The 23,263-nt window shown below is 60.8% G+C and overlaps 7 protein-coding genes across 7 annotated transcripts; all 7 read right to left on the bottom strand.

The window, feature by feature from the left end:
• Window positions 1–280: 280 nt before the first annotated feature.
• On the bottom strand, window positions 281–2,680 carry LSCM1_06842 (uncharacterized protein; the record flags this gene model as incomplete). The annotated part of the gene is made up of 1 exon (XM_067324247.1): window positions 281–2,680. The coding sequence occupies one exon, from the start codon at window positions 2,678–2,680 to the stop codon at window positions 281–283; it is 2,400 nt and encodes a 799-aa protein (XP_067179918.1).
• Window positions 2,681–4,630: 1,950 nt separating this feature from the next.
• LSCM1_06841 (uncharacterized protein) lies at window positions 4,631–5,194 on the bottom strand (the record flags this gene model as incomplete). Its single annotated transcript, XM_067324246.1, has 1 exon — window positions 4,631–5,194. The coding sequence occupies one exon, from the start codon at window positions 5,192–5,194 to the stop codon at window positions 4,631–4,633; it is 564 nt and encodes a 187-aa protein (XP_067179917.1).
• Window positions 5,195–6,782: 1,588 nt separating this feature from the next.
• LSCM1_06840 (uncharacterized protein) lies at window positions 6,783–7,346 on the bottom strand (the record flags this gene model as incomplete). The annotated part of the gene is made up of 1 exon (XM_067324245.1): window positions 6,783–7,346. The coding sequence occupies one exon, from the start codon at window positions 7,344–7,346 to the stop codon at window positions 6,783–6,785; it is 564 nt and encodes a 187-aa protein (XP_067179916.1).
• A 1,774-nt stretch (window positions 7,347–9,120) lies between these two features.
• Window positions 9,121–9,894, bottom strand: LSCM1_06839 (uncharacterized protein; the record flags this gene model as incomplete). Its single annotated transcript, XM_067324244.1, has 1 exon — window positions 9,121–9,894. The coding sequence occupies one exon, from the start codon at window positions 9,892–9,894 to the stop codon at window positions 9,121–9,123; it is 774 nt and encodes a 257-aa protein (XP_067179915.1).
• Window positions 9,895–11,589: 1,695 nt separating this feature from the next.
• LSCM1_06838 (uncharacterized protein) lies at window positions 11,590–13,035 on the bottom strand (the record flags this gene model as incomplete). Its single annotated transcript, XM_067324243.1, has 1 exon — window positions 11,590–13,035. The coding sequence occupies one exon, from the start codon at window positions 13,033–13,035 to the stop codon at window positions 11,590–11,592; it is 1,446 nt and encodes a 481-aa protein (XP_067179914.1).
• A 1,476-nt stretch (window positions 13,036–14,511) lies between these two features.
• Window positions 14,512–20,280, bottom strand: LSCM1_06837 (uncharacterized protein; the record flags this gene model as incomplete). The annotated part of the gene is made up of 1 exon (XM_067324242.1): window positions 14,512–20,280. One exon carries the CDS (start codon window positions 20,278–20,280, stop codon window positions 14,512–14,514), a length of 5,769 nt encoding a protein of 1,922 aa, XP_067179913.1.
• A 782-nt stretch (window positions 20,281–21,062) lies between these two features.
• On the bottom strand, window positions 21,063–22,280 carry LSCM1_06836 (uncharacterized protein; the record flags this gene model as incomplete). Its single annotated transcript, XM_067324241.1, has 1 exon — window positions 21,063–22,280. The coding sequence occupies one exon, from the start codon at window positions 22,278–22,280 to the stop codon at window positions 21,063–21,065; it is 1,218 nt and encodes a 405-aa protein (XP_067179912.1).
• Between the last annotated feature and the right edge of the window lie 983 nt (window positions 22,281–23,263).

Genomic DNA, 23,263 nt, shown 5'->3' with positions numbered 1-23,263 from the left:
CCGTCCATTTCCCGCGAACTAACCTCCTCGCATCGAATCAAGCGTTGAGCCATGCGCAGACGCGGATAGCACCCCATCCGTGCGTACCGTCTGGGAAAGGCGTGAGAGGGGCGGTAATTCATCAGAGGGTTCACAGTATCTGTGGGCCAAGGACTTAAAGACAAGCACGCGGGCAGCCGCGCCCTTTGAGCGAAGCTCAAACGTTAAAAGGGGTGTCGCGGAGAGACAGGAAACACAAGTCGGACGAACGCAAAACTCTGAGGCCGTGCACACATGGGCCCTACGGCATCTTCTCGGAGGTCGTGCCAAGGGGGCGCGCGCTGCCCTCGGGTGGCAACGGCAGCGCCCCCTTCCCCTCTTGCCGACGCCGCATTCGCCGCAGCCACCTCTGCCGCTGCAACAGTGCATCTGCTCGACTGTCTAACGTTCCACATGAGGAGGGCTCGGTGCCAAAAGCTTGCGGCGACGTCGACCGCGCCCTCGCATACCGCCGCAGACGCCGCTGAGCAGCCGAGGTGGGCGGTACCAGCGTGTGCAACGGTGGCCGATCAGCCACAGAAGCATTCATGCCATCTTCAGCCCAAGTCAGGGCTGCCTCTTGCACATGGCTGTCTTCGTATCCGTTAAGGCCCTCCGCACCAGCAGCTAGCACTTCCGCCCCCAGGTTCAACTTCATATCGCCTTCGGGGTCGACTGTGTGCGCTGCGCAAGAAGCGCGCGGCGCTCCGGGCTGCACCGCATCTGCTCCCTCGCCACTTTGGGCGGGTGGGCCTTCACCTCCAGCCCCCACCGTACCGCCACATGAAGAGGCGTGCCGCTGCCCGCGCGCCGCCCGCCTTCTACGCCGGCGCGCCGACGTGCCAGGTGGCGCCGGCACGGCTTCCCTGGTTGGGGGCGCCAGCGGATTCGGCAGCACCTCAGCCGGCTCCACGTAGTTGAGCAGGCCGCTGCGCACGCCATACACGTAGCCGCTGTACGGCATGTTTGACTTCTGATTCCACCACTTGAGCGGCCGTGCACTCGGGGCGTCGTCGAAGACGTAATGGTCCACGCCCTGATGGATGTTGTACTCGAAGAGGCTGAGGGGTACCCCCCTCACGAACGGCGAGCCGACGGAGCCACCGGTGGGAAAGGTGACGGCCGCCTTATCGTCTTCGCTGCCGCGGGATGGCCGCGCGTGGCCCGCATCGGTGCGAATCACAGCGGGGCGGGAGAGTTGAATGCGGAAGGGGAGATCCGCCTCAAGTGGCACGTAGGGTGGGGGGGTGCGGGTCACCCAGCTGACAGGAAGGAGGCGCTCCATCCCGGCCAGGCGGCGCAGCTCCTCCAGCTGCGAGTCTCCCAATGCCGCAGCCGCCGGTGCCGCCGAGCTGCCACCGGCTTCCTCGACCACTGCAGGCCGCAGCAGTTGATGATGCACTGCGATACGATGGATGAGCTGATGCACAGCGTCCACGGCGGTGAGCACTGGTGCCTCGAACTGCCCCATGTAAAGCCGCTGGTTCTGGGCAACCTGAGATGAGGCGACAAGGGCGACCGCGTCGGCCCCGCCCTCGCTGCCGATGAGGCGCACGTGCGGCGCGAGCAGTGAGACCTCGTACGGGCGAATCCGCCCCACTTCGGCGCAGTCGCAAAGCTGATAGTCGTAGGAGCCCATCTGGCTCTGCAGCGCGCCGATGCGGCGCGTGCGCTGCCACAGCATCGGCTTGCGCTGGAACCAGGTTCCGTAGCCTTCCACAGTGGATACGGCCACTACGCCGCGGCGCACATGCGGCTTGCAGAAGTTGAAGGAAACACGCAGGGTCTCGGGGTGTATCTCCAGCACCTCGCGGACGTCGACAGGTCCGGTGTGGATAATATGCGTGCGTAGCCGCTCGCCACGAATGCCGTATGCGCACCTCACGTAGGACGCTTCCACCAAGCCGCGCATCTGAAGTACCGAGTGCTGAGCGAAGGTCACGAGATACATAGCGTGACCCTTCTGTACGAGGTGCCGCAGTGCGTAGTTAGCGTGCCGCGACATGAGCTCCAGCATTGTGAGCTTGTTGTAGTCGATGAAGACGTCGTAGCCATCCATGGTATTCGATGCCTGCGAGGAAGAGAGAGGATAGGACCGTTTCGCCGAGCTCTGCTGCTCTTGTGCGTCTTTGGTCTTCAGCGCTTCGGTATTGACGGTGCGCGCCTTGGGAAGCACGTGCACCTCCGGCAGCAGCAACGGACGCCACTGCGGGTCATCGAACTTGTAAGTCGCGACATACGAGTTGATGCGATTTACGTTGTTGCTGCGGTGAATGGATGCGACGCACAGCTCATCAGCGTCTCGCACCCACCGACGCGGAGCTGGGAGCGACTGCGCGCCGGTCGCGTCGCTGCCGCCTTTGCCGGCTGCTGCTACACTGAATGGACCTTCCATAACCTCGCCGTGCGCTTTCGCGGTGGGGGGTAGTCGTGCTCCGCTGCCACCGCCGCCCCTGCTGAAGCAGCTCAGTGAGTCAGCGAGCCGCGCCCCCGCGCTGTTGCCGTGGTCCGCACCCATTGTTGGGCTGTGGATAAGCGGTGCTGTAGCGCCACGTTGGGCGAGTGCCATGGGGTATGTCAGTAGCTTCAAGCGCTCCGTGTGTGCCGCTGCGCGCGGCGACTGGTGGAGCCGCACTGTGCGCGTTGCTACTCGAGGCGGCATCGTGCCTCGACGCCTTCGTTTGTCCTTTCTCCTCTGACACGTGTGCACCCCTCTGTAGCGGACTGCAGCGGCTCCGGAAAAGACGTCACAAAAGCAGCGACGAGGCTGTCCAGCACCCCCCCGCCTCCGCTTGAGAAGCACAGTTGACGTGCCCAAGTCAGTCTTTGCAGATGCTGCTCAGCGTACGTGCCCTGTGTGTGTGTGTGGGGGGGGGGGGGAAGGGGGTGTAATGCGCGGAGTGCAAAAATATGGCCGCGTCCCAGCCCTGCTGTGGATGTGTGCAGTCACTGAGTACGGTAGGTGCCCCTTCACTCCACTCTCTCGCACTGCCGCACAGCACCCCCTCGAGTGGAGACGAAAAAAAATGCAGGTGGAGCTCACAGAGCTGCGTGTGTGCGCTCTGGGGAGAAGAGGTAAAGAAGGTTCGAGGACGTGCTGGCAGCAGTGAGTCAAGCGGCGCGCATGCACAGAACCACCCGGGCTCCGTAGACCGATGCGCTGACAAGGCCGCACACCTCGCACGCACGCATTCAGAGGCTTCGCATCAGCGTGATACAGCCCGCTTTCTCAGTATGTGCATGCGCGTGCATCGTGGATGGCGCGAGCGAGGATTGAAGGGGGAGAGGAAGCGAAAGAGGAAGGTGACGCATACCGCCCGTCCCACAATCACCACCTCCTCTCCAACCCCACACGCCCTGCAGTCGGCCATCATGACGGCAGTCGGCAGAGCCTTCGAGCATGGCGGCCTCCGTTCTTTTAGGTATGTCCTATTTCACTGCTACTGCTAAGCGTGCGTACATACACACACCTACACACAGGGCGGCCAGACAGAGGCACAGCGGCGGATATATTCAAGCAACGATCGAAGCCCTCCTCGAGAGAGAGAGCCGACGCGGTGTGTCGGGCACACACATTGCGTCGCATCATCGTCGCATGTGCATTTCCTGCCGCGTTCTGCACCCTCAAAGTGAGCACACGGAATGCCGTTGTCAGTCATGAGGAGCGCAGACTCACTCTCGCACGTGCACACAGGAGAGCATATCGAGGGGCAACCGAAAGCAAGAGCTCGGATGTTCTTCTGGGCTGTGTCTGTGGCGGTGTGTGCGCATCTTTCGCCTACATTATGTGATGCATCTCCGGCAGCGCCCCGACGCAAGGGCAGGGGAAGGGGGAGGAGCAGTCACAGGAAGGGAGGGGCAGCGACATACTAACAAACAACTCCTCCTGCGGCCGGCCACCTTTTACCCCTCCCCACTTCATTCGTCTCCATCGGGTGTGTGCGGCCGCGTGCCGGGAGAAGTGGAAGAGAAGGGGTGACCAGAGCGTGGCTGAGGTACGCCTGGAGGAGTAGGGGGGGGGCGTGGCGTGAGAGGAGGAGGGGGCCGCGTACGCGTCACCAAACACAAGCAGAATCCGACCGATACCTTCTAAGCGACGGGAAGAAAAGAAGAGGGGATGAGGGTGAGGGGGAGAGCCGCGGCAGCGGAGATCGTAACAACGGAAGTCCGGCCGCGACGCTCTTTGCCCCTCCCTCTCCTCCCGACAACACTATCGGTGCTCTGCCGACCGCCGGTGGTGAGTAGGAGAGGAAGGGGGCGGCCATTTCAGTAACCAAACAACCAAGCGCACACGCATTCACTCCCACTTGCTTGCACCGACAAGCACATCCATCTTCTCTTCATGAAAGATCGCCGTTAAGGGCATGCAGTGCGGTGCGCGAAGGCGCACACACGTAGACCTCTTCCTGTGCACGGCGAACAAGCACTCACTACTACCGTGCCTCTTCTCCTTCGCCCTCCTACACGAGGCGATCTACATGCATCCAGAGCACGCGCACATGTGGCGCATCATCTGCACATCATCGATCACAAGCTGCGCCTCCAAACGAAAAAAAGAGAAGAGGTATGGGCGCTACCGTCTGCCCCCGCCCCCATGCCTCGAAACCTTTCTCTACTGGATCTTGATTTCGAACAGGCTCTGCTGCTGAGCCAGCGTGCTGGGGTGCTCCTTGCCGTCTGCCTTCGCCCTCGCAGCGTTCTCCTCGTTCTTCTTCACAAGGTCCGCCGGCGCGCGCTTGAACTCCGCCTCCATCAGCTTCGCGACGCAGTAGCCGAGGCGGAACTGCCCGCTCTGCACGCACTCCTTCATCACCCACGTCCACGACTCCTCGTTCGGCTTTACCTTGTTACGGTGCTGCATCTCCTCCATCAGGTCCATCATCGCGCAGAATTTGCTCTCGTTCTCCAGAGGCTTATCCTGCTTGCTTGGTGCCTCGAAGATCTTCTGCAGCGTCGCGTTGTACGTCTCCAGGTCCGGCGGGCAGTTCTTCACGTTCATGCTCACGAGCACCTCGCCGGCCTCGTCGTAGTACCGACACTTCTTCACCTTCTCGATCCACGGCGCCGTGTTCGTGTCCACCTCGTAGCCGAACAGGTCGTACTTCTTCGCGCCACCGGCGGACGCGAAGCGGGCCGCCACTGCGGTGCACATGAGCTGGCTAGACAGGCGGCGCATGTTTGAAGCTGTCACTTGGGCGTGAGAGAGAGAGGGGGAGGGGGGACTGCTGCTGCTTTGTGTGCGCACTGGCGTGACGAGCACGTCTGTCGAAAGCTCGGCTTATTGTTGACGATTGAGTCGTTGAGGAGGTCCTTTTGTGGTGTGCATGTGTGAATAGGGGGGGGTGCGGCGAGTAGCGGGTGGGGGGGCGAGAGAAGCTATGAGAGAGCACAAAACGGCGCATGAAGTAAGTATCGCTTGCCTCTCGTCGATACTGCTGCTCTCAACGCAGCGGTGATGGGGCGTGAGAGAGGAGGAAGAGGGGAAAAAGAGTGGTGAGGGCGTGTTGTTCACCCCTCTTTATCACTGGGAATCTGCCCCCCCCCCATATATAGAGAGAGAGGGGGGCTCTGGGAAAGCGAAGGGAGAGAGCGCAACGGTTAGGACGCCTTTCATCTGCTTGCCTCCCCCCTTCCCCTCCTTTTTGCATGGCGTGTGCGTTTCCTTCACTCCGTCCGAGTGTCTCACATCCTCTCGTTACCGTTAGCTTGCGACGAGCCCCAGAATACATTATGCCTAAAGAAGAAATAAAAAGTATCGGTGACAACGTGATGGCACACAATCTCACACGGACAGGCAGGCACAGAGGCACAGGTCTGCACGCAGGCTCAAGCACTTGCGCGAGTGTAGTGCGTCTGTGTGTCCGTGTTTGTATGCGCCCTGCCATACAGAAGTGAAAGCTGAAGGAGTGCCTGCCGAGGAGTGAGGAGGGGTGGAACGGAAGATGAGCAGGAGCATCGGCAAACAGAAGGGGAAGTCACAGAAGCAGAGCAACGTGACCCGAGACCGCAGGGGCAGTTTCTCACGAAGCTCCCCCTTCCTCAGAAATTGACAGAGAGAGAGAAGGCCTTACCAGTGTCCCCACCCCGTCCATCCACTATCGCCCTTATCATCTGAGCCTCCATCCTCTGCCATGCCCTCCCCTTTTCCTTCAGCCTCTGTGAGTCCCTACACTGTCATCAACGTTAGATCACACGTGCCTTTCTACACATAGAAACAAAGATCACGCACCCCGTACTGCACGCACGTCCTTCGCAGAGGAAGAGAAGCAAACGGGCGGCGGTGGCATTGGGTACACATGTGCTCGTGCACGAATCAAAGGCTGCCCCTCGGACGGGCTTCGTCTCACGCATGCACTGCGCGATCTGCGCAGCGTGGCCCTCCTTTCCTCCACTCTTCTCTCCCACCCCGTCGATCCCGTGGCCCTCCCTCACACACACACACACACACCACGAACGAGCCAAAAGCACCGTCACAACGTTGAGGGCACCAAAGGCGTAAAGGGAAGGGCAAACTGAGGGGACAAATAACGGCAGGCGGGGGGAGGGGCTGTTATCACGCATCGGACTCCCCGCATGGCGAGCGCAGCCATTTAGAAAGAGTGTAGGGAAGGGGAAAGGGAGAGAAGAGCGACATTGGCCATGAGGGTGAGCCTACAAGAGCAGAGTACCGCACTCGCTTGCAAATCTGACCGTCCCTGACCCTTAATCCGATGTCCATCAGCTCGTCACCGTCTGCCCCCGCCCCCATGCCTCGAAACCTTTCTCTACTGGATCTTGATTTCGAACAGGCTCTGCTGCTGAGCCAGCGTGCTGGGGTGCTCCTTGCCGTCTGCCTTCGCCCTCGCAGCGTTCTCCTCGTTCTTCTTCACAAGGTCCGCCGGCGCGCGCTTGAACTCCGCCTCCATCAGCTTCGCGACGCAGTAGCCGAGGCGGAACTGCCCGCTCTGCACGCACTCCTTCATCACCCACGTCCACGACTCCTCGTTCGGCTTTACCTTGTTACGGTGCTGCATCTCCTCCATCAGGTCCATCATCGCGCAGAATTTGCTCTCGTTCTCCAGAGGCTTATCCTGCTTGCTTGGTGCCTCGAAGATCTTCTGCAGCGTCGCGTTGTACGTCTCCAGGTCCGGCGGGCAGTTCTTCACGTTCATGCTCACGAGCACCTCGCCGGCCTCGTCGTAGTACCGACACTTCTTCACCTTCTCGATCCACGGCGCCGTGTTCGTGTCCACCTCGTAGCCGAACAGGTCGTACTTCTTCGCGCCACCGGCGGACGCGAAGCGGGCCGCCACTGCGGTGCACATGAGCTGGCTAGACAGGCGGCGCATGTTTGAAGCTGTCACTTGGGCGTGAGAGAGAGAGGGGGAGGGGGGACTGCTGCTGCTTTGTGTGCGCACTGGCGTGACGAGCACGTCTGTCGAAGGTCAGGGAGGACGACCGGATGGCTGTGTTTCAGCCGGTTTTCGGGTGAGGTTCGGTATGTGAAAGACGGGGAGTAAGTTGTAGGAAAAGACACAAGAGGAAGAGTGAGCGAGCGAGGAGATCCACACCTCAACGCCGTCCTCCGCGTGTGTGCATCGATGCAAAGACGTTTGGGGAGGAGAGTGCTCGTCACGGCTGACGCGTGCGGAGTTGAGCCCTTTGGTGCTTTCCCACCTGTGAGTCTTTCTCGATCCCCCCGACCCTCTCTGAGGCGCAGATGATTGGCTATCGGTGCACACGCCGGTATGCGCAGCTCCGAAGCAGAGAGGGAGGAAAGTACCGCGGCGCTGGCTGATGGCCGTCGCCTCTGTCTCTGGTGGAGCAGATAGGCGGTGCCCTTGTAGGGATAGGGCGAGACGATGGCACCTTGCCGGCGGGCGCTCACCCATCATGGGCGAATTCTTCTTCTCCGGTTCGTCCGATCTCCCCCACATTCCTAAGGTGCAGCGAAGACGGCAACGCGCGCTGCAACGGAGCAGCACACAACAGCAAGAGCGAGCAAGCAAGGCAGCAACAGAGGGGAGGAGGGGGGCGAGCAAAGGCACAGCATTGAAACACGTGCATGCGTCAGCATCCTAACCGGCTGCCGAGGTGGAAAGAGAGGCAACGCTCCCGCCAAGGAGGGCAGGGCTGGATGAAGTTATCCACGCGCCCCCATCGCTCTCCTCCTCATTCGCGTCGTACGCTTTCCTACGCCGTTCACCCACGGCTTTGTGTGCACGCGGCAAGCGATAGCGCTTCAAAGACTAGTTAACCAACGAAATAGAGAAAAAAACGAGCTGATGATGCTGCGCACTCGGCACACACACACACACGACACACACCAATGGGCGACAGACGAAAAAAGAAATCGGAATGGCAAAGACCTTCACGCGGTTCGCCAATAAAGGAAGGGTGCGCGGAAGAGAACATGCGGAGTCGGCGGGTAGGGGTGTTTCTCATGGCCTTTTCGTTCCACATGTCCATTTCACTGCCGTGCGATATGCGATGTACCCACTCCACTCCGACGCCTCCCTCCCCCCTCTCTACATAGACCTGCCTTACACAAAGACTCCCGAATCTTGTGGTACCAAGTAGTCGTGTAGACGCGCGTTACAGTGACCACCACTCAGTCATCTGGTCACGGACGCTGCCCCCGACTCCCCACACCAGTGAGCAGACGAGTGCCGCTTGAGATGCGCTCGAGCCATGCTGGTCCTTCGCCCTCTGTATGGATGGTCCGAAGGGGCACACCGCCGCAGGCAGCTCCGACGCGGCGCCATTCACGACCTGACAGCCGGCATCAGCACCGATACATCCCCCCTTCCTCCTCCCTTCCCCCCGACACACAGGCAGAAGGCCGGTGCCTGTGCCAGTGCCATCGATGAAGGTGTCTTGGCACTTGGCGAGCAATGTGGGATGGAGTGGGAGGGGCTTCTTTGGCTTCCCTGCAAAGAGAGAGAGCGAGCGACAGAGTGGGGCACTGAGCCCACCACCACCACCCCCACACCGGCCTCCGTTACCGGAATGTTCCGCACCGTCACATCTGGCGAGTGGAGAGAGGTGGGAAAAAACACCGACAAGAGGGTAGAGCACATGCGACTCGTACTGGTGTTGGTACTCAGTAGCGCCGGCCTTTGCTTAGATGTTGAAGCGGTTGTCATGGGTCTGGTAGACTTTGCCCTCTGCGGCCAGCGTCCGCATCGCTGTGCGCACGTCGCCATGGGTGAAGCTGTAGCGCTGTGCTGCCACGGTCAGCTCATCCATCGACATGCCTGCGCCCATGTTGCCGTGCTGTTTTATAAAAGAAACGAGGAGATCGGTTAGCAGGACTTGGTTGTCCCCGCCAGGCAGCATATTCTGAGCACCAACCGCTGAGGCAGTGTTCTGCATCGATGCGCCGCTGTGCGAGGGACGCTTGTTGCCCTGTGTCAGGCGGAAATGTGTCAGAATGGCGTCCAGCATGTGGTAGTTCATTTCGTTGCTGTCCGCCATGCTCACCACGGTGCCTGTGACGATAGGGGTCTGCTGCCAAACGTTCACTGTGCCAGAGGCTCGGACATGCGTGTTGAGGGGAATGGGCTCCTGCATCCTGTCCGCATCAATCCACTGGCGCACGACAATCATGCCCGTGTTGTCAGTGATTCGATATCCAAAGTGCTTAGCCGTGATGGCAGCACCACCAGCGGCCATGTTTGCGTTCTCGTAGCCCACCACACGGCCTACTACGGTTGCTTGCGTTACCTCTCGGCCGTCCACCACCATCACACCGCCACCGACGCTCTGAGCTTCAAGCATCTGCTTGATGGTGAGTGGGCGAATCGGATGCATGCGACGCTGCGGCTGCTGGCCACTGCTGCTGTTCGAGGACGCGACGGCACCACCGAAGTTGCTGCCGGAGGTCGACGCGAACATCGTGTGTGAGTGTCCGCTCGTGGATTGTGTGGCGACGCAGGTGCGAACAAAGGCGAGGGAGAGGAAGCTAGCGACTTTCGCAGCCGCCACGGGTAGCCGGATACACCTGGAGACGGAGGGAAGAAGAGGTGTGCGTCTGTCTGTAGTTCAAGCACGTATGTGTGTGTAGGTCGGCTCACTGTTATGCTCTGGTGGTGCAACTCCTTCGCAGGGTAAGAGGGGGCCGGGTGTGAGGGAGGAAGGAGAAGGACGAGGAAGAGAGCGCAGGATGCTAAGCGTTAAGAAATCGAGCAAAGTGAAATAGGTTGCGAGCGCACGTGAGAGAGTGGGAGAAAAAAAAGAAGAGAGATGGGCCAGTGGGGCAGTGGTCAGCGACGTCTGAGAAGGGGTAAGGGACACCTGTAGAGCTGTACCCTGTGTCTCACTGAGCCGTATGTTCTATGAGTACCTCTTTGTGTAAGTGTGTGAGCGTATCTGTATGCCCAAGCGTATGCGCGTGTGTAGATGTATGCGTGTATGACGATGGAGCTCTCTGCGCTTAGATGCGCGCTTCTCTTTATGACCCTGACCGACTCGCGGTGCACTGATGCAATTCAGTTTCTTGAAGCGCGTGCTGCTGGGATCTATATTTTGGGAGAGGGAGAGAGCGTTGAAGGCAGCTGGAGACACAGACTTCCTTTTTACGTTTGCCAAGCAGTCGTGGCGGCCGTGACGATAGCCAAACGTCGCCCGCGTGCATGGGAATGGGCGCAACGATTGATGGGGAGTGAAAAGGCAACGAAGTGATGTACAGGAAGACGAGCGGGGGGAAAAGAGAGGGGGGGGGTTCGCAGCGCAGTGGCGGCCATGAGTCGTCAGAAGTCGGGGAGGGGGGGCGGTGACGCTTCAGCAAAGTATGACCGTGAGTAGGCACACATGCACGCACACGCGCATGCACGAGTTGAAAAAGGCTGACCATCAAGTGCGCCCGGAGCGCCTTCCCTGAGAGCACTAATTCTCTTGCGCATGTGCCTATGCACTGACAAGTGCGTGCGTGCGTGTGTGTGTATGCAAGCCAAACATGCTTCAAGCTCATTGAATTGCAGACGCCAGTGTAGGCACACCTTCGCTGCCGCATCATCTCCTTACACAGTAACAAGAGAGAGGCCGAATAGGAAACTGCGGCAAGCGATATCACACATACACACACACACACACCAAAGAACGGCGGTAACAGCTGCTTTCGCTTACGTTTTTTTGTGCGTGTAGGTTCGAAACGGTGTCGTGCATTGCTGTGGTGAATCACTGCGGTAGTGTCAAGAGGGGTGCGGCGGGAGTGTGTGTGTGTGTGTGGTCAGCTCTCCACCCCCCTCTTTCTTCGATGCGCCACACCTCCGCGCACCTTTTCTCTTCTCTGGCGGCTTTGCCACACGCACACACACACACACACAGACGCACAGAGAGAGGCAGACAGGTGCACAACAGAGAAGATCAGCTGGAGGAGAGAGAGAGGAGGGAAGAGACGAAAAGAGGCAGATGGCACACGCACTAAGACAGGGACACACACCATCTCCCACGACTGTACATGCACTAAGATTTACATGAAAGAGAGAGAAAAAAGGGTTGTGATGCCATGGCGCACATCCACGCAGACCCCACCAGCTCACACAGGCGTGTGTGTGCGTGTGTGTGATTGTGATTGCGATCAGGTGTAGTCTAAATGGCGGGGCAGCGGTAGAGGTACGGCAGCCCTTGTGTGCGCTCCTTCGACTGCTGAAGCTCTCGAAGAATGCGTGCGGGTTGCGCACCTGCGGCGGAGCCACCGGAGACTCCGTCCGCGCTGCTATAAGGCATGGGTATGGCATCCGCGCCTATCTTCACCACTAACGGCTCTGTAAGCGCTGGAGGGTCCAGCGCGGCAGGGGAGGGCGACGCGGCGTTACCACTCACACCGGGGCCCCCGCTCTTCACCGCGCTACCCTTGGACGCCTGCTGCAACAGCATGTCCTCCGTTACATTAACGTGGCCATCCAAAGCGCACCGCTGCAGCACACGCGCGAGGCTGTGCCGCGTGTGGATCTTCTGCAGCGACGGCGAGGCGGCAAAAAGGCGCTCCGCCAGGGCGAGGGCGTCACGGCTTATCGCCTTTTTGAGAAGCCGGCCCCGAAGGGTGCTGCTGCTATCCCAGTCGTGCGCGTGCACTGCCAACGACTGTGGAAGTGCAGCTCGAGCCCCAGCAGTGGTGGCATCACCCTCTTGCGGTTGCTGCTGCTGCTTACTGCGGAGAACGAGTTGCGCCTCGGACGGAGTCATGACGGAGAGAAGATCGTCGTCTTCGTTGCTGTTCGCTCGGCGGATATCCTCTACAGACCAGTTGTTCGCCCTCGCAATTTCCTCCACGCGATCCCGCATCACACTCAGCGCCTCCGCCACCTCAAAGTCGGTGATGAACTTCTCGTAGTCAAGGTCCTCGGCGAAGTCCAGGAGGTCACGGTCCACATTGAGCTCAGCGTCTATCGCCTCCTCTTCTGTCAAGGCCCACTTTGGCTTACGGGAGGATGGCGCGGGCGCTGCAGCGGTCGAGGCCTTAAGCGTGGCCGCCACATGCGCCCCCATTGCCTTGTGCACGTCGTAGGCCGGTGCCTTGGCGTTTTCTGTGGTGGCAGCAATGGCGGTCTCCTGCTGCCGCTGCTGATCTACTCGCTTGCGCTTCTCCGCCTCTCGCATCCTGGCGGCTCGCTGTGCTGCCTCCACCTCGAGCTGCCGGTCCGACTCCTTCATTGATTTCATCTGCCGCGCAAAGCTACGCAGCCAGCGACGGTGACGCGAGAGGGCCTGCGAAGACTTTGTTTGGCGCTGCCGCTGATTAGCCGCGCGCAATGCCTCCTGCTCAGAACGGATATCACGACTCTCCTTGGACGGCCCGTAGCCGAGAGGGTTGCCGGTGGGATTCGAAGGAATGAACGGGGCAAAAGACGCGCCTGCCTCGCCGTAGCCATCGCAGCTGCCAGCCCCGCCAAACCTGGATGCCGATCCGAGGTTGGACGGTCGCTGGCAAAGCAAGATGCCCTTGTAATTTTCTACAGCAAAGTGCGCCGTGTAGCCTGACTGTGCGTACATCGCCGGTGGCTGACTTACAATGACATCCTTGTAGGTCTCCATTTTGAAGACGTGTGAGCGCTGTGTCTGTAGGTGCTTCAATGCGTTCACACTTGCGTCTATGCCCGGGTGATCAGAAAAGGACTGCGGGGAAAGATAGTGAAGGCGAGGCAGGACACCGGGGTGGGTGGGGGGTAGTATCTGCGCAGGCACACGCAGGTCCACGCACTCACACAGTTGCACAAGCACGCGACTGCAGCGAGCGCGAGAGACGTGCGAAGCGGGAAAAAAACGAAAATGGCAGTGGCCGTGTGCACGTAGGCCACGGCAGAGAGAGGGCCGCGGGTGAAAAGGTGCATCCAAACACACACACACACACACCATTGTGTTTGGCGACGGTGTCCCGTGAAGGGAGGGAGGGAGAAGGCTGAATTGCTTGGGAACAGGAGGCGCAGCGAGCACATCGAGCGGAGGAGGCAAGATGGCGCCGATCACACAATTAGGCGGCGGGACGAGCCAGTCGCAAAAGTCTGTGAATCGACGCTGGCAGCGACACAGCAGCGTACGAGAACTCATCCTGCATCGCTTACTAGCCGGTGTGTCTTGAGCGCGCTACTGATGTCATCACAGCTGTCACACCTAACCTCGCCCCATCAGGGAGATTGAGAAGAGGGAGGGGGAGACAGAGAAGCTATGCGGGGTCGCACGGTCGCGCATCGCCTTTGATCTCCGCTCCTCCCCTCCGCACACTTTCCTCTTCGCCGCACGGTCGGCTTCAATGTGTGTGGAGGCGTGCAATAGATGCGGCAGCCAATGAATGCGCCTGCAAGCAGTGCCACGCGGCTGTTTCGCCTGTTGCTTGTCGGTTTCAGCTTTGATACGCAGAGGAGAGACGTGTGTGTGTGTGTCGGGGGAGAGGGAGGGAGGAGTGCGTCAAGAGCGCGCCAGCGGAGAGGAGGGAAAGACTCCAAAGGCGGTCGGCACATGAGTGGCACAACAATGCACAAAAAGAAGTCGACACGTGAGAGAGAGGGGCGGCAGGCAGTCAGAGAAGGGGAGGGGTGCGTGCGTTCCGCACGGAGAAATGCAGAGGAGGACGAAAGCCGCGCCCATCCGAGGGCCGTTCATCCCCTCTCACCCTCACCCTCTGTATAGGTGTGTGTGGACAGGCACACATCGACGCACATGCATGCGCACTTAGTCCATGACAAAGAAATTCTGTACATCCATCTTTACATGTGCGCCGCGCATGTAGGAGTCCATGCGGATCTCATCAGCGGTCAAGCCGGCGCTGCCGCTACCCACTGTGCCATCCAACGAGATGTGTCTCCCCAACAGCGGCATAATGGTGGAGGAAAAAGAGGAGGGAAGGGGGGTCCACCTTCTTCCTCTGCGCAAGTCCCTATCACCGTGGCAGCAAGAGGACCGCCTTGACAGGCTGCCCGTTGGCAGTGTTTACCTCACGCTGCAGGCACTGAGAGCGCCCTCGGTATCACCGGCCGAGTCCCTCCCGGTCCTGCCGCCACTGTTCTCCGCTCTCTAGAAGTGCTCCCTTATCAGGAGACTGGCCCACCTCGAGGAAAGCAGCAACGGCAGCGTCACACCCTTTGTACCTTCCACTTGCAGGAGCAGCTGCACGTCTGTCATGAACTCGTGCCCGCCGATTTCTATCTCAGGCGTGGCTTCCGCCGCCGCCGCCTCCGCTCCTGTTGTGGATGCTGTTCTTGGAGAGAGACTGCTGCTGACGGTGTGAGGTGTCGAGCTCAGCAGCCGACCCAATGCAGCACATTCATCGACGGTGAGCGTCATCTCATCCTCGGTGGACACTGCCGCATCGACTTCAGCGTCCTCCTCCACGGCGTCGGCACCGGTGTCGAGCTCGTTTGCACGCACTCGCCGCAAAGCCGCCAGGCAGTGGAAGGCACGCCGCACCCGCTCCTCTGTAGCGCCGACACGCCTACCGATTCCCACAAGGAGGCGCAAGAGGGTGGGCAAAAGAGGAGCCATCGTCGGGGGCGTTGACACCGCCGATTCGGCAACGGAGAGCGGCGGTGGTGGAACATGCCCTAGCAAGATTCGCCACAGCGCATAGCACCGCTGCACGTCCTCGGCCTGACTCCACGTGCCCTCCTCACGCGACGCGCGCCACCACCACTGCACGAACACCCACTCTGCTGGCATCTCGCTCGGCGAGGGAGGCGGGATCGTGACGGGAGGCGGCAAAGGTGTCGTTGCTGTTGAGCAGAACGTGGCGTGTTGCGACAGCACACAAGCCGGAAGGGTGACGATGGTGTGCCGCACCGCGCCAGAGCTAGGCATCGAGGCGCACGGTCGCGTGCACCGAGATGTCTGCACTGGCGCCAGCTCCGAATCCCCACCGCCAACCTCGGCGGCTGAGGCGTCCCACTTCGTGCAAAAGCAGCAACGGTGAAGCGCGAGGTTTGCCAGCCACAGCTCGAGGTCCATCACCGCTGGTCTCGCCACAGCCACCGTGGATGCTGCCTCGGCTGCCGCGGCTGAAGACAAACACTTTACGTCTGCCGTGGTGAGGAAAGGAAAGCGGAGCTCGAAGGAGGGGCGGCAGGGGCAGCTGCTCAGCAGGTACGCATCGAGCGACGTGTCGGGAAGCGCAAGGGGGCCTGGCGCCGCTGAGGCGAAAGTGACCGGCCGGGCCATACACGCCGCTGGCACTGGGGCCGTCGCCTCATGGGCAAACATTGAATACTTCGCCTTTGCTGCCAGCTCGGCAGAGATATCGGGCAGGAAGCGCCAGAGTCGCTGCAGCTGATGCACAAGGAGCCCACGCTCAAGCCTCTCCGTGGGCACCGTAGCCTTTGGTGTAGTGGGGCGAACGGAGCTCAGTAACAGCTCCAGCTGACCGCACCGCCATGGGCTAGGGCGCGGTAGATTTGCTGCGTCGTCATCGTCGGTGCGCAGTACAGCCAGAGGACCGTCAGCGAGCTCGTCGAGACTGCACGGCCGGCGTACGCGTGGCACAGTCGAGAATGGCGCCGCTGTGTGCATGCCAAGCACTTCGCGGTACAGAAGCTCCACCCAAGCGTCGGCGCCGTCGCGCGCGGCGGCAACCATCCGCTGTGACTCCTGCAGAAGCAGCGCCACGCGCGCCATGGGGGCCGGCGCGTTGATGGCGTGCTCGAGGAGGAGCTGCACAGCTGCTGGGATGTGCTCCTCGGCCATGATATTGGCCCCTTGCCTCTGAGCCGTTGTGCCTGCGTCGCTGTCCCCGGCGGATTCGCTCTTGTCTGTGATAGCCTGCGTCTGCGGCTGTGGCTGCGGCGTACTCGTAGTGGACGGGCGGGCAGCGCCCGCTAAGTTCTGCAGGGAGCTACTTTTGAAATGCTGCACGGCCACCTTCGCTGCGGCCGCGGTCACCTGCGGCCAGTACACCTTCGCTAGCTCCGCCAATAGCGTAGCACTGGTCTCTCTTGCGTCCACAGAACGCAAGGAGTCGATCAGTGCTCGCGCAGCATCAAGGGAGAGTCGTGGTGCTACGCTGAGAAGCTCCTCGTCAACGTATTTGTCGTTGCTCGCCGAGACGGAGGTGGACGCGCCAAGCGCCCCCGCCTCCATCCGATGATGGCGTGAGACGCTCTCGCAGAGCAGGCGCACTGAAGCGGCGAGCTGGCCAAGACACAAATCTACCGAAAATCGAAGCAGGAGAGCGAGACAGTCCTCGAGGTGGGGAACAGCGTAAGCTGTGTGCGCCGTAATCGCCTCCTTGGCCCGTGCGTAGCTCTGATCGATGCGGGTAAAACGAGCCGCAGTATTGAGTGTCGCTGCAGCTGGTGGCACAGCAGGGCACTCCGATTGCGCCGATCCGTCCGTGAATACCTCCTTTGCCACCAGATGGTACAGCTGCTCCGAATACTGCATAACGGTCGCCCACACCTCTGCCTCAGCTGCGAGTGCGTCCCTAGCGGCGATAGCTACAGCCGCACCCCGAGGAGCAACGCTCCACTCGAAGGACTGCGGCGCCGGCATGGCTGGCAGAGTGCCGCGGAACGCCTTATTCGTCTCCTTCAGTTTGGCGCAGGTCGCCTCCGCCAGGCGGTAGTCCCCAAGACGGAAGGGCTCTGCCAGCTGCCGCGGCGCCAGGGACTCATTCGTGAGTACACGTCCCGCAGCAGGGCAGCAGAGTAGCCGGAGCTGTGCCGTGAGTTCATTCACAGTTCGCGCACGTGACTCAGCAAACCTGTGCGGCGCATTACCCGGGAGGTGCTGCGAGGTAGCGGTGGCGCGCCAGATCGCCGTGCCCAAGCTCTGAGGGTTGAGTGGGCAGTTGAGGGAGGTGGTCGACGGTGCTGTGGGGTCACTCACATCCTGCACGCGCACAAAGAAGAGTACGCGGGGCAGCCCTTTCTCCTCAGACAGCTTCACCAAGGCCGCAGCTCCTGAAAGCTCGGCGGCTCGAGCTGCAGCTGCTACGCTTACGCGCCGTGCGCCGGCGCTCGCACGTTCCAGGTCGGAGGGGGCGCTAACAAAGTTGGTGCTTGGACTTGCCGTTGGTTTGTCGCGGCGTTTCGCAGAGTGGCGGGGGAAGGTCGTGGTGCCAGGCTGCACCCCGACGAGATGATCAGCACTTCCCTGCTTTCCGTTGTCCACCACTGCCGCTGTCCAGTCTTGGCGCTGGCGGTGCTGCTGTGAGTGCTGCTGCTTTAGCTCCGTGCGCAGCCGCTCTATGTTCCAGGTGTGCACGCAGAGAGACGCTGCCGACGTCGCTACGGTGGGCGCGGACGCGGTAAACAACGGGAACAACGAAAAAGACAAGGAGGATGTGCCCGAGGGACCGCCCCGGCGGACGCCGGTGGTCAGCGTCGGTGCAAGCTCTTTGTTCACAGACAGAGACCCGCAGCTCTGGATATCCTCTGCGGGTGGGTTGTAGACGGGATGGCTGTACTCTGGTCCCACGGTGCGCAGTACCCCAGCGCCACCGACGCCCACAGAGGCACTGAGGTCATCCTCACCATCATCGCCGCTCGCCCGCTGCGCTGGCGCCGCGTCTGTCGCGAACGATGCCGCCTCCAGCCGCCGCTGGCGTGTTGGCAGGTCATAGACGAGGAAGGTTGCCAGAACTCCGAGTGGCGGCATCGCCACCGTAGCTTGCAGCTCCTCCACTATCGCTGACACGGCTTGCTCTTCGGCTCCAGCCAAGTTCTTGGCGAGCCGGCTTCCCTTGGAGCGTGCCAGCCCAGGTGAAGCACCTTTCGTCCCCTTTGCAGGTGACGGCGAACGCTGCCTGCCTCCTTCGGCCGCTGCAGCAGCGGCGACAGCCGCCTGCCGCTCGGTGAGGCGCCGACGCCCCTCCATGTCCATCAGCTCCATCTCCGCAGCCGCCGTCGCCTGCTTCAGCCGCCGCGCTAGGGCCTCAGCAAAGGAGGCAGAGTCGGGGAAACCAACGAGGAAGAGCGTTCGAAGCGGCACAGACGCCAGCGCGGCGACGCTGGGATGACTGCTTTCCTCCTCTATGACGCCCAAGCCGGCAGCTGCTGGCTTGGGCGTCCACGACGGCATGCGATCGCCAGCCAGCACGCCCAAGTTGTGGCGATGCACTCGCACGACTTCCCGAACAATGGCATCGATCAGCTGATCGCTCTCGCGGCGTCCGTCTGAGGACATCGCGGCCAAACGCTGACAGAAGCGGTGGGCGGCGCCGCTGTTGGTGCCGGAGGCGGCAGAAGCGGCAGTTCCCTGAGCTGCGCTGCCACCGCCAACAGCGTTGCCGCCGCCGGCTGAAGAGTGCGGCTGCGTCCGCTGTGAGCGCCCTGCAGAGCCGCTTCGCTTTCCATCGCCGCCCACAGCAGCCAGCCCGCCGCTGCCGAGGAGAGTGCGTGGGGTGACGTACGTGGCAACCGCACCGCCATCGGTTAACGCGGGGTCGCTGCTCTCAACACCGATCTCGCTCACCACGAAGAGGGATAAGGGGTCCTTTGGCGGTGCAGCGGCCGAGGGGGCGGTGGAGGGAAAATCTGAGGCGGTGGGCTCAGCGCTTTCGCCAGCTCCGAGCAGCCCTTGGTGTGATGAGGGCAGCCGGCGATGCGGCGAGTGTGTAGTTGCCTGCTGCTGCTGATACAGTTTGCGCAGAGCGCACAGGTCGACTGTGTTCGCCAAGAGTCGGACCCCGCTGAGGTCATCACCATAGACGAAGCAAGCGGCTGGGGGCATCCGCTGCGCCCACCCCGGCAGTAGTTCTTCGCGGCGGGGAGTGCCAGCGACATCCACTCCACTCTCTGCGGTCAGTGAAGCGGAGAGGTTTGCTTCGTCAGCGGCTTGACGCACAGCCTCTTCCGCGGCCTTGCGCTGGCGCGCCACCTCCGCGTGCAGTTGCGCCAGCACGCAGGTCACGGCCTCCGTTTGCGCTTGCACGGCCTCCTGCGCCTCGGCCTCCGTCGCCGACTCGATACACTTTGCCGCCTCGAGCTGCAGGTCGGCGTCGACGGTCTGCTGCGGAGCGTCTGCACTCCTTGAGGGTGAGACGATAGCGACTTCGCTGTCGGTCCCGGCGGCTCCGCCATCGCCGCATCGCAAATTTTCCGCTGCGGCGGTTGGAAACGACTCAGGAAAGACCAGCTGTTCCACCCACTGTCGCCACTGCGTAACAGACAGGTCTTGATGCAGCCGGTACACAGGCCGTCCGTCAAGCCCTGTGGCAGGCAGGTGTCGATTGTCAGACACTTCCATGGCCAACTCCGCCAGCCCTCGCGCCACTCTTTCACACCATACTGCCGCTTCCTGACGCTTACGCTCCCGCCACTTCGGTGCTGTGGCCTTCAGCGAGAGTGGCACCATGCTGCTTGACGGTGACACGGAGGGAAGCTGATCGTTCTCTGTGCGACTTTGCTGGCGGTCGGCGGCAGCCTTCAGCATCCGCTCCGCATCGAGTTGCTGCGCGCGGTCACTCTTCCACTTCTGGGTCACCCATAATGCGGCATCAGCTGCGTCGCTCGCAAGCAATGCCTTGTCGCCCGCAGCCGTACGATCCACGGTGGAAGCACCCGGGACAGTCCCGGCTGTTAACGGCATAGCCGCCGCAGCGCTCGATGACTGCTGCTTCTCTACAGCGGCCGCTAGTCGCGCCGACCTGTCTAGACGCTCCTGCTGTTTCTCTGCCTTCGCTGCGCGGATAGAGTGAATATAGTCCGCACTGTTGTGCGCCGCCAAGAAGGAGAGGGCCGGCGGCGTGGTGGTGGGGTGATCCACATTCAGGCCGAGGCGGCGCAGTTTGTTGTCCATCTCGTCGAGATCGGCTGCCGTCCGCGCCGCTGACCCATCAGTGGAGGTGTGGATCATTGCCAGCAATTCGCTCGGTTCCCTCTTTGTGTGCCTGCAAAGCCTCTTTCACGGGCTCCGTTTTGTTTTGCCCCTCCTTGTGGAGGTCGAATGATAAATTGGAGGTGGCGCGTGAGACTGTAGTTGGAGGGAGAGAAGGGGGCAGAGGGGCTGTGAAGTTGCTTCGGGCGACGACAGCAGGACAATCGCACACGCGCAGCATCCATACGTTGTGGTTTTTTTTCTCAGCTGGCACTGCCCGCTACGCGTGTTGTTTGCTTCGGCGTTTCAGTGGAGCAGCGTGACTGAGACGTAAGTCTGCACACATGAGCAGCAGTCGAGTGCTATTTGTCGCTTTCGCTCGCGAGCGCCAGTAAGAAAGGGAGGAGTGTGCGAAGGAGGAAGCACTACCGTGGCTTCTAGCATGCTCACGCCCTGAAGGGCTACCGAGGGGAAGGAGCGCTGATTGCCCGAGTTGAAAAGAAGGGCTGTGAATGCGGCGGTGGTGACAGCCTCAGGCTGCGATTCACATCCACACAAGGATAAAGGCTCGCGGGGCCAATCCCTCTGCCTCGTTGCGGACATGGTGCGCATGCACAAAGAGTTTGGGGGGACCGAGGAGAGAAAGGGCTCCGGCAGCAGAGGACAGGGGAGCGTCGGCAAGGAGGGAGACAGAGGAGCCCTGACGCATGTCGAAATTGCAGGTGGCGGAGTAAGCAGGCGCGCGCATTCCCATCTCGGCAGCTCCTTTGAGAGATGAACCCCATTGTATGTAGAGGGGCTGTGCGGTGGGCCGCTGCGGCCTACGGCGCATCGGTGCCGAGGATCGCCACCGCTGAGGCGGAGAAAACGCCGCCGTTCCCATACACAAGAGCACGTCGCGGAGTGGGGTGGACCTGCCGCAGTCCCGCTTGCCCGCCCAGCTGCGCGACAGCCTCCGCTACGTTGTACATCGCCGGCACCTCCCACGGTGCACCGAAGCACATGAGACCACCGTGGGTATTGATGGGAAATTCGCTTGGGTCCACATCGCCGCCACGCTGCAACGCCCTGCAGTAGGCTTCCTCGATCATCTGCCCGCCCTCACCCTCCCTACACAGCCCGGTCGCCTCCAAAGCGCGAATGAAGCAGATTGGGAAGCAGTCGTACAAGCCGAAGAAGTCGATATCAGAGGCGGAGAGTCCACCTGCTGCATCGTACGCCAGGCGCATGGCGCGATGGCATGAGAACGTCTCCAGCGTCACTTCCTCGTGCGTGGCTGGCGGGTAAAGTGGGCCGGAGCCTTCGCCGACGCCGAGGACATAGGGCTTGCGGCCATCTAGTGGCCCTGTTGCGAAGTGCTGCTTGTAGTGATCTTCTCGCGAGAGCACGATTGCGACCGCACCGTCTGCACGGCGCGCGCATTCGGGGAGGTTCGTCACCGGTGCTATTGGGCGAGCTCCAAGGACGTCCTCCAAGGAGTAGCGCTTCTTGCACATGGCGTCTGGGTGTCGCGAGGACATGGAGCTCATCAGCACCGGAACCATCGCCAGCTGCTCGCGCTTCAGCCCGTACCGCTTCATCTGCCATTGCGCGTAGAAGTCGTAGCCGTGCGGAATATACGGCTCTGCCAGATGGGGCGACGGGATGCTTTTGTTCGAGCGTTTCGCGAACTCAGAACTTGACAGCGTGTGCACCGCGTCGCTTGACACCACAACAGCTGTGTTGAGGTGCGGCATGCGGTGGAAGAGGTCCAACGCAGCGGCGACGCTACTGATCGGGCTCGCGCCACCTGTGTCGATCGTCTTTAATAACATTGCTGGGTTGGCGGTGGTGATCTGGAACTTTGTGGCGAGGTAGTGCGCTTGCATGAAGTGCCCAGAAGAGAGCGATGGCGTTGCAATAAGCGCGTCGATGTCTTTGGCAGAGACGTTGGCCTCAGCAAAGGCAAGCTTTAAGGCATCTCGTGCCAGATCGGTGCTATCTCGTTGTAAAGCCCCGATAGCGGTTCGGCCCACCCCTACAAGTCGAATGCGCTGCATTGCCACTGCACACCCATGGAGCAGCAATAGCCTAATCGCCTGAATGCGAACCCGATGCCAAGGCTACAGTGCACACGCTAAAGCGGCAAGCGCCTAGAGGGTGGCCAGCGTGGGCAAGCGAAAGTAAAAAGAGAGGGGCTGCGCGGTAGCATCCAAAGCGTGGCGTATCAGCTGTTGCTGTCCTCTCTTTCTCTCTCCGCGTGCGGCCAGCCCAATGATATTGCACCTTTTACGGTTACCATATACACTGTACTGAGGAGTACACGCCACGAGAAGAGCGAAGAGGGGAAAAGGAATGGAAAGCCAACGGGGGAAACATTTAAAGAAGACACAGTACAAATGCTCGGAGAACTGCACGGAGGCTTTTCTAGGGCGGCGGAAAAAGGCGCTTGCGCTTTCGAACGCGAGTAGGTTCAAAGGGTTAGCGTAAAAGAGTTTCTTTGAGGGGGAGAGAGGTGTGCCGCACTATCAAAGTGAAACAAAAAGCGGGAGAGAGTCAGTTTGAGCACTTTTCTGGTTTTCCATATTTGGGTAGCTGCCTATCGCTGCCAGCTCATATAAGAAAAGAAAGCAGAGCGCATGTGAATGCCATAAAGGGCAAAAATGCGCTGTGCAAAGGCTGCCTGCGAACTTGCCCCCGCTCTCGAATATCAATGAAACGCTCTTCGCTTTCATACACCGCTCACAGTCTGCTCTTTTCCTCCCTCCTTTTTTTCAGCGCAGATCTGTTTCGGGCGAGGGGGAAGGGGAGGAAGCCCAAAGGGAGGGTGTAAAGTCCGAAGGCAACAACAGTCGATGTGGTTTACCGTGTCGACCTGAGTTGAGGGATGTCTTTTTTTATGTTTATTTTACGTTGTTAAAGCAGCGAGACCTCTTACCTCCTTCCTCTACCCTCAGTTGATCAAAAAAACAAGAGCCTCTGCTAGAAAGGAGGTGAAACTGAGGGGTGTTGGCCGCTTTGAGTTCATCTCTAAACGCCCCAA

This window comes from Leishmania martiniquensis, chromosome 15, assembly GCF_017916325.1.
Source record: "Leishmania martiniquensis isolate LSCM1 chromosome 15, whole genome shotgun sequence".
Classification (NCBI taxonomy): domain Eukaryota; phylum Euglenozoa; class Kinetoplastea; order Trypanosomatida; family Trypanosomatidae; genus Leishmania; species Leishmania martiniquensis.
Note: the sequence above shows the minus strand (reverse complement) of the source record. Positions and strands in the feature narration are given on the sequence as shown.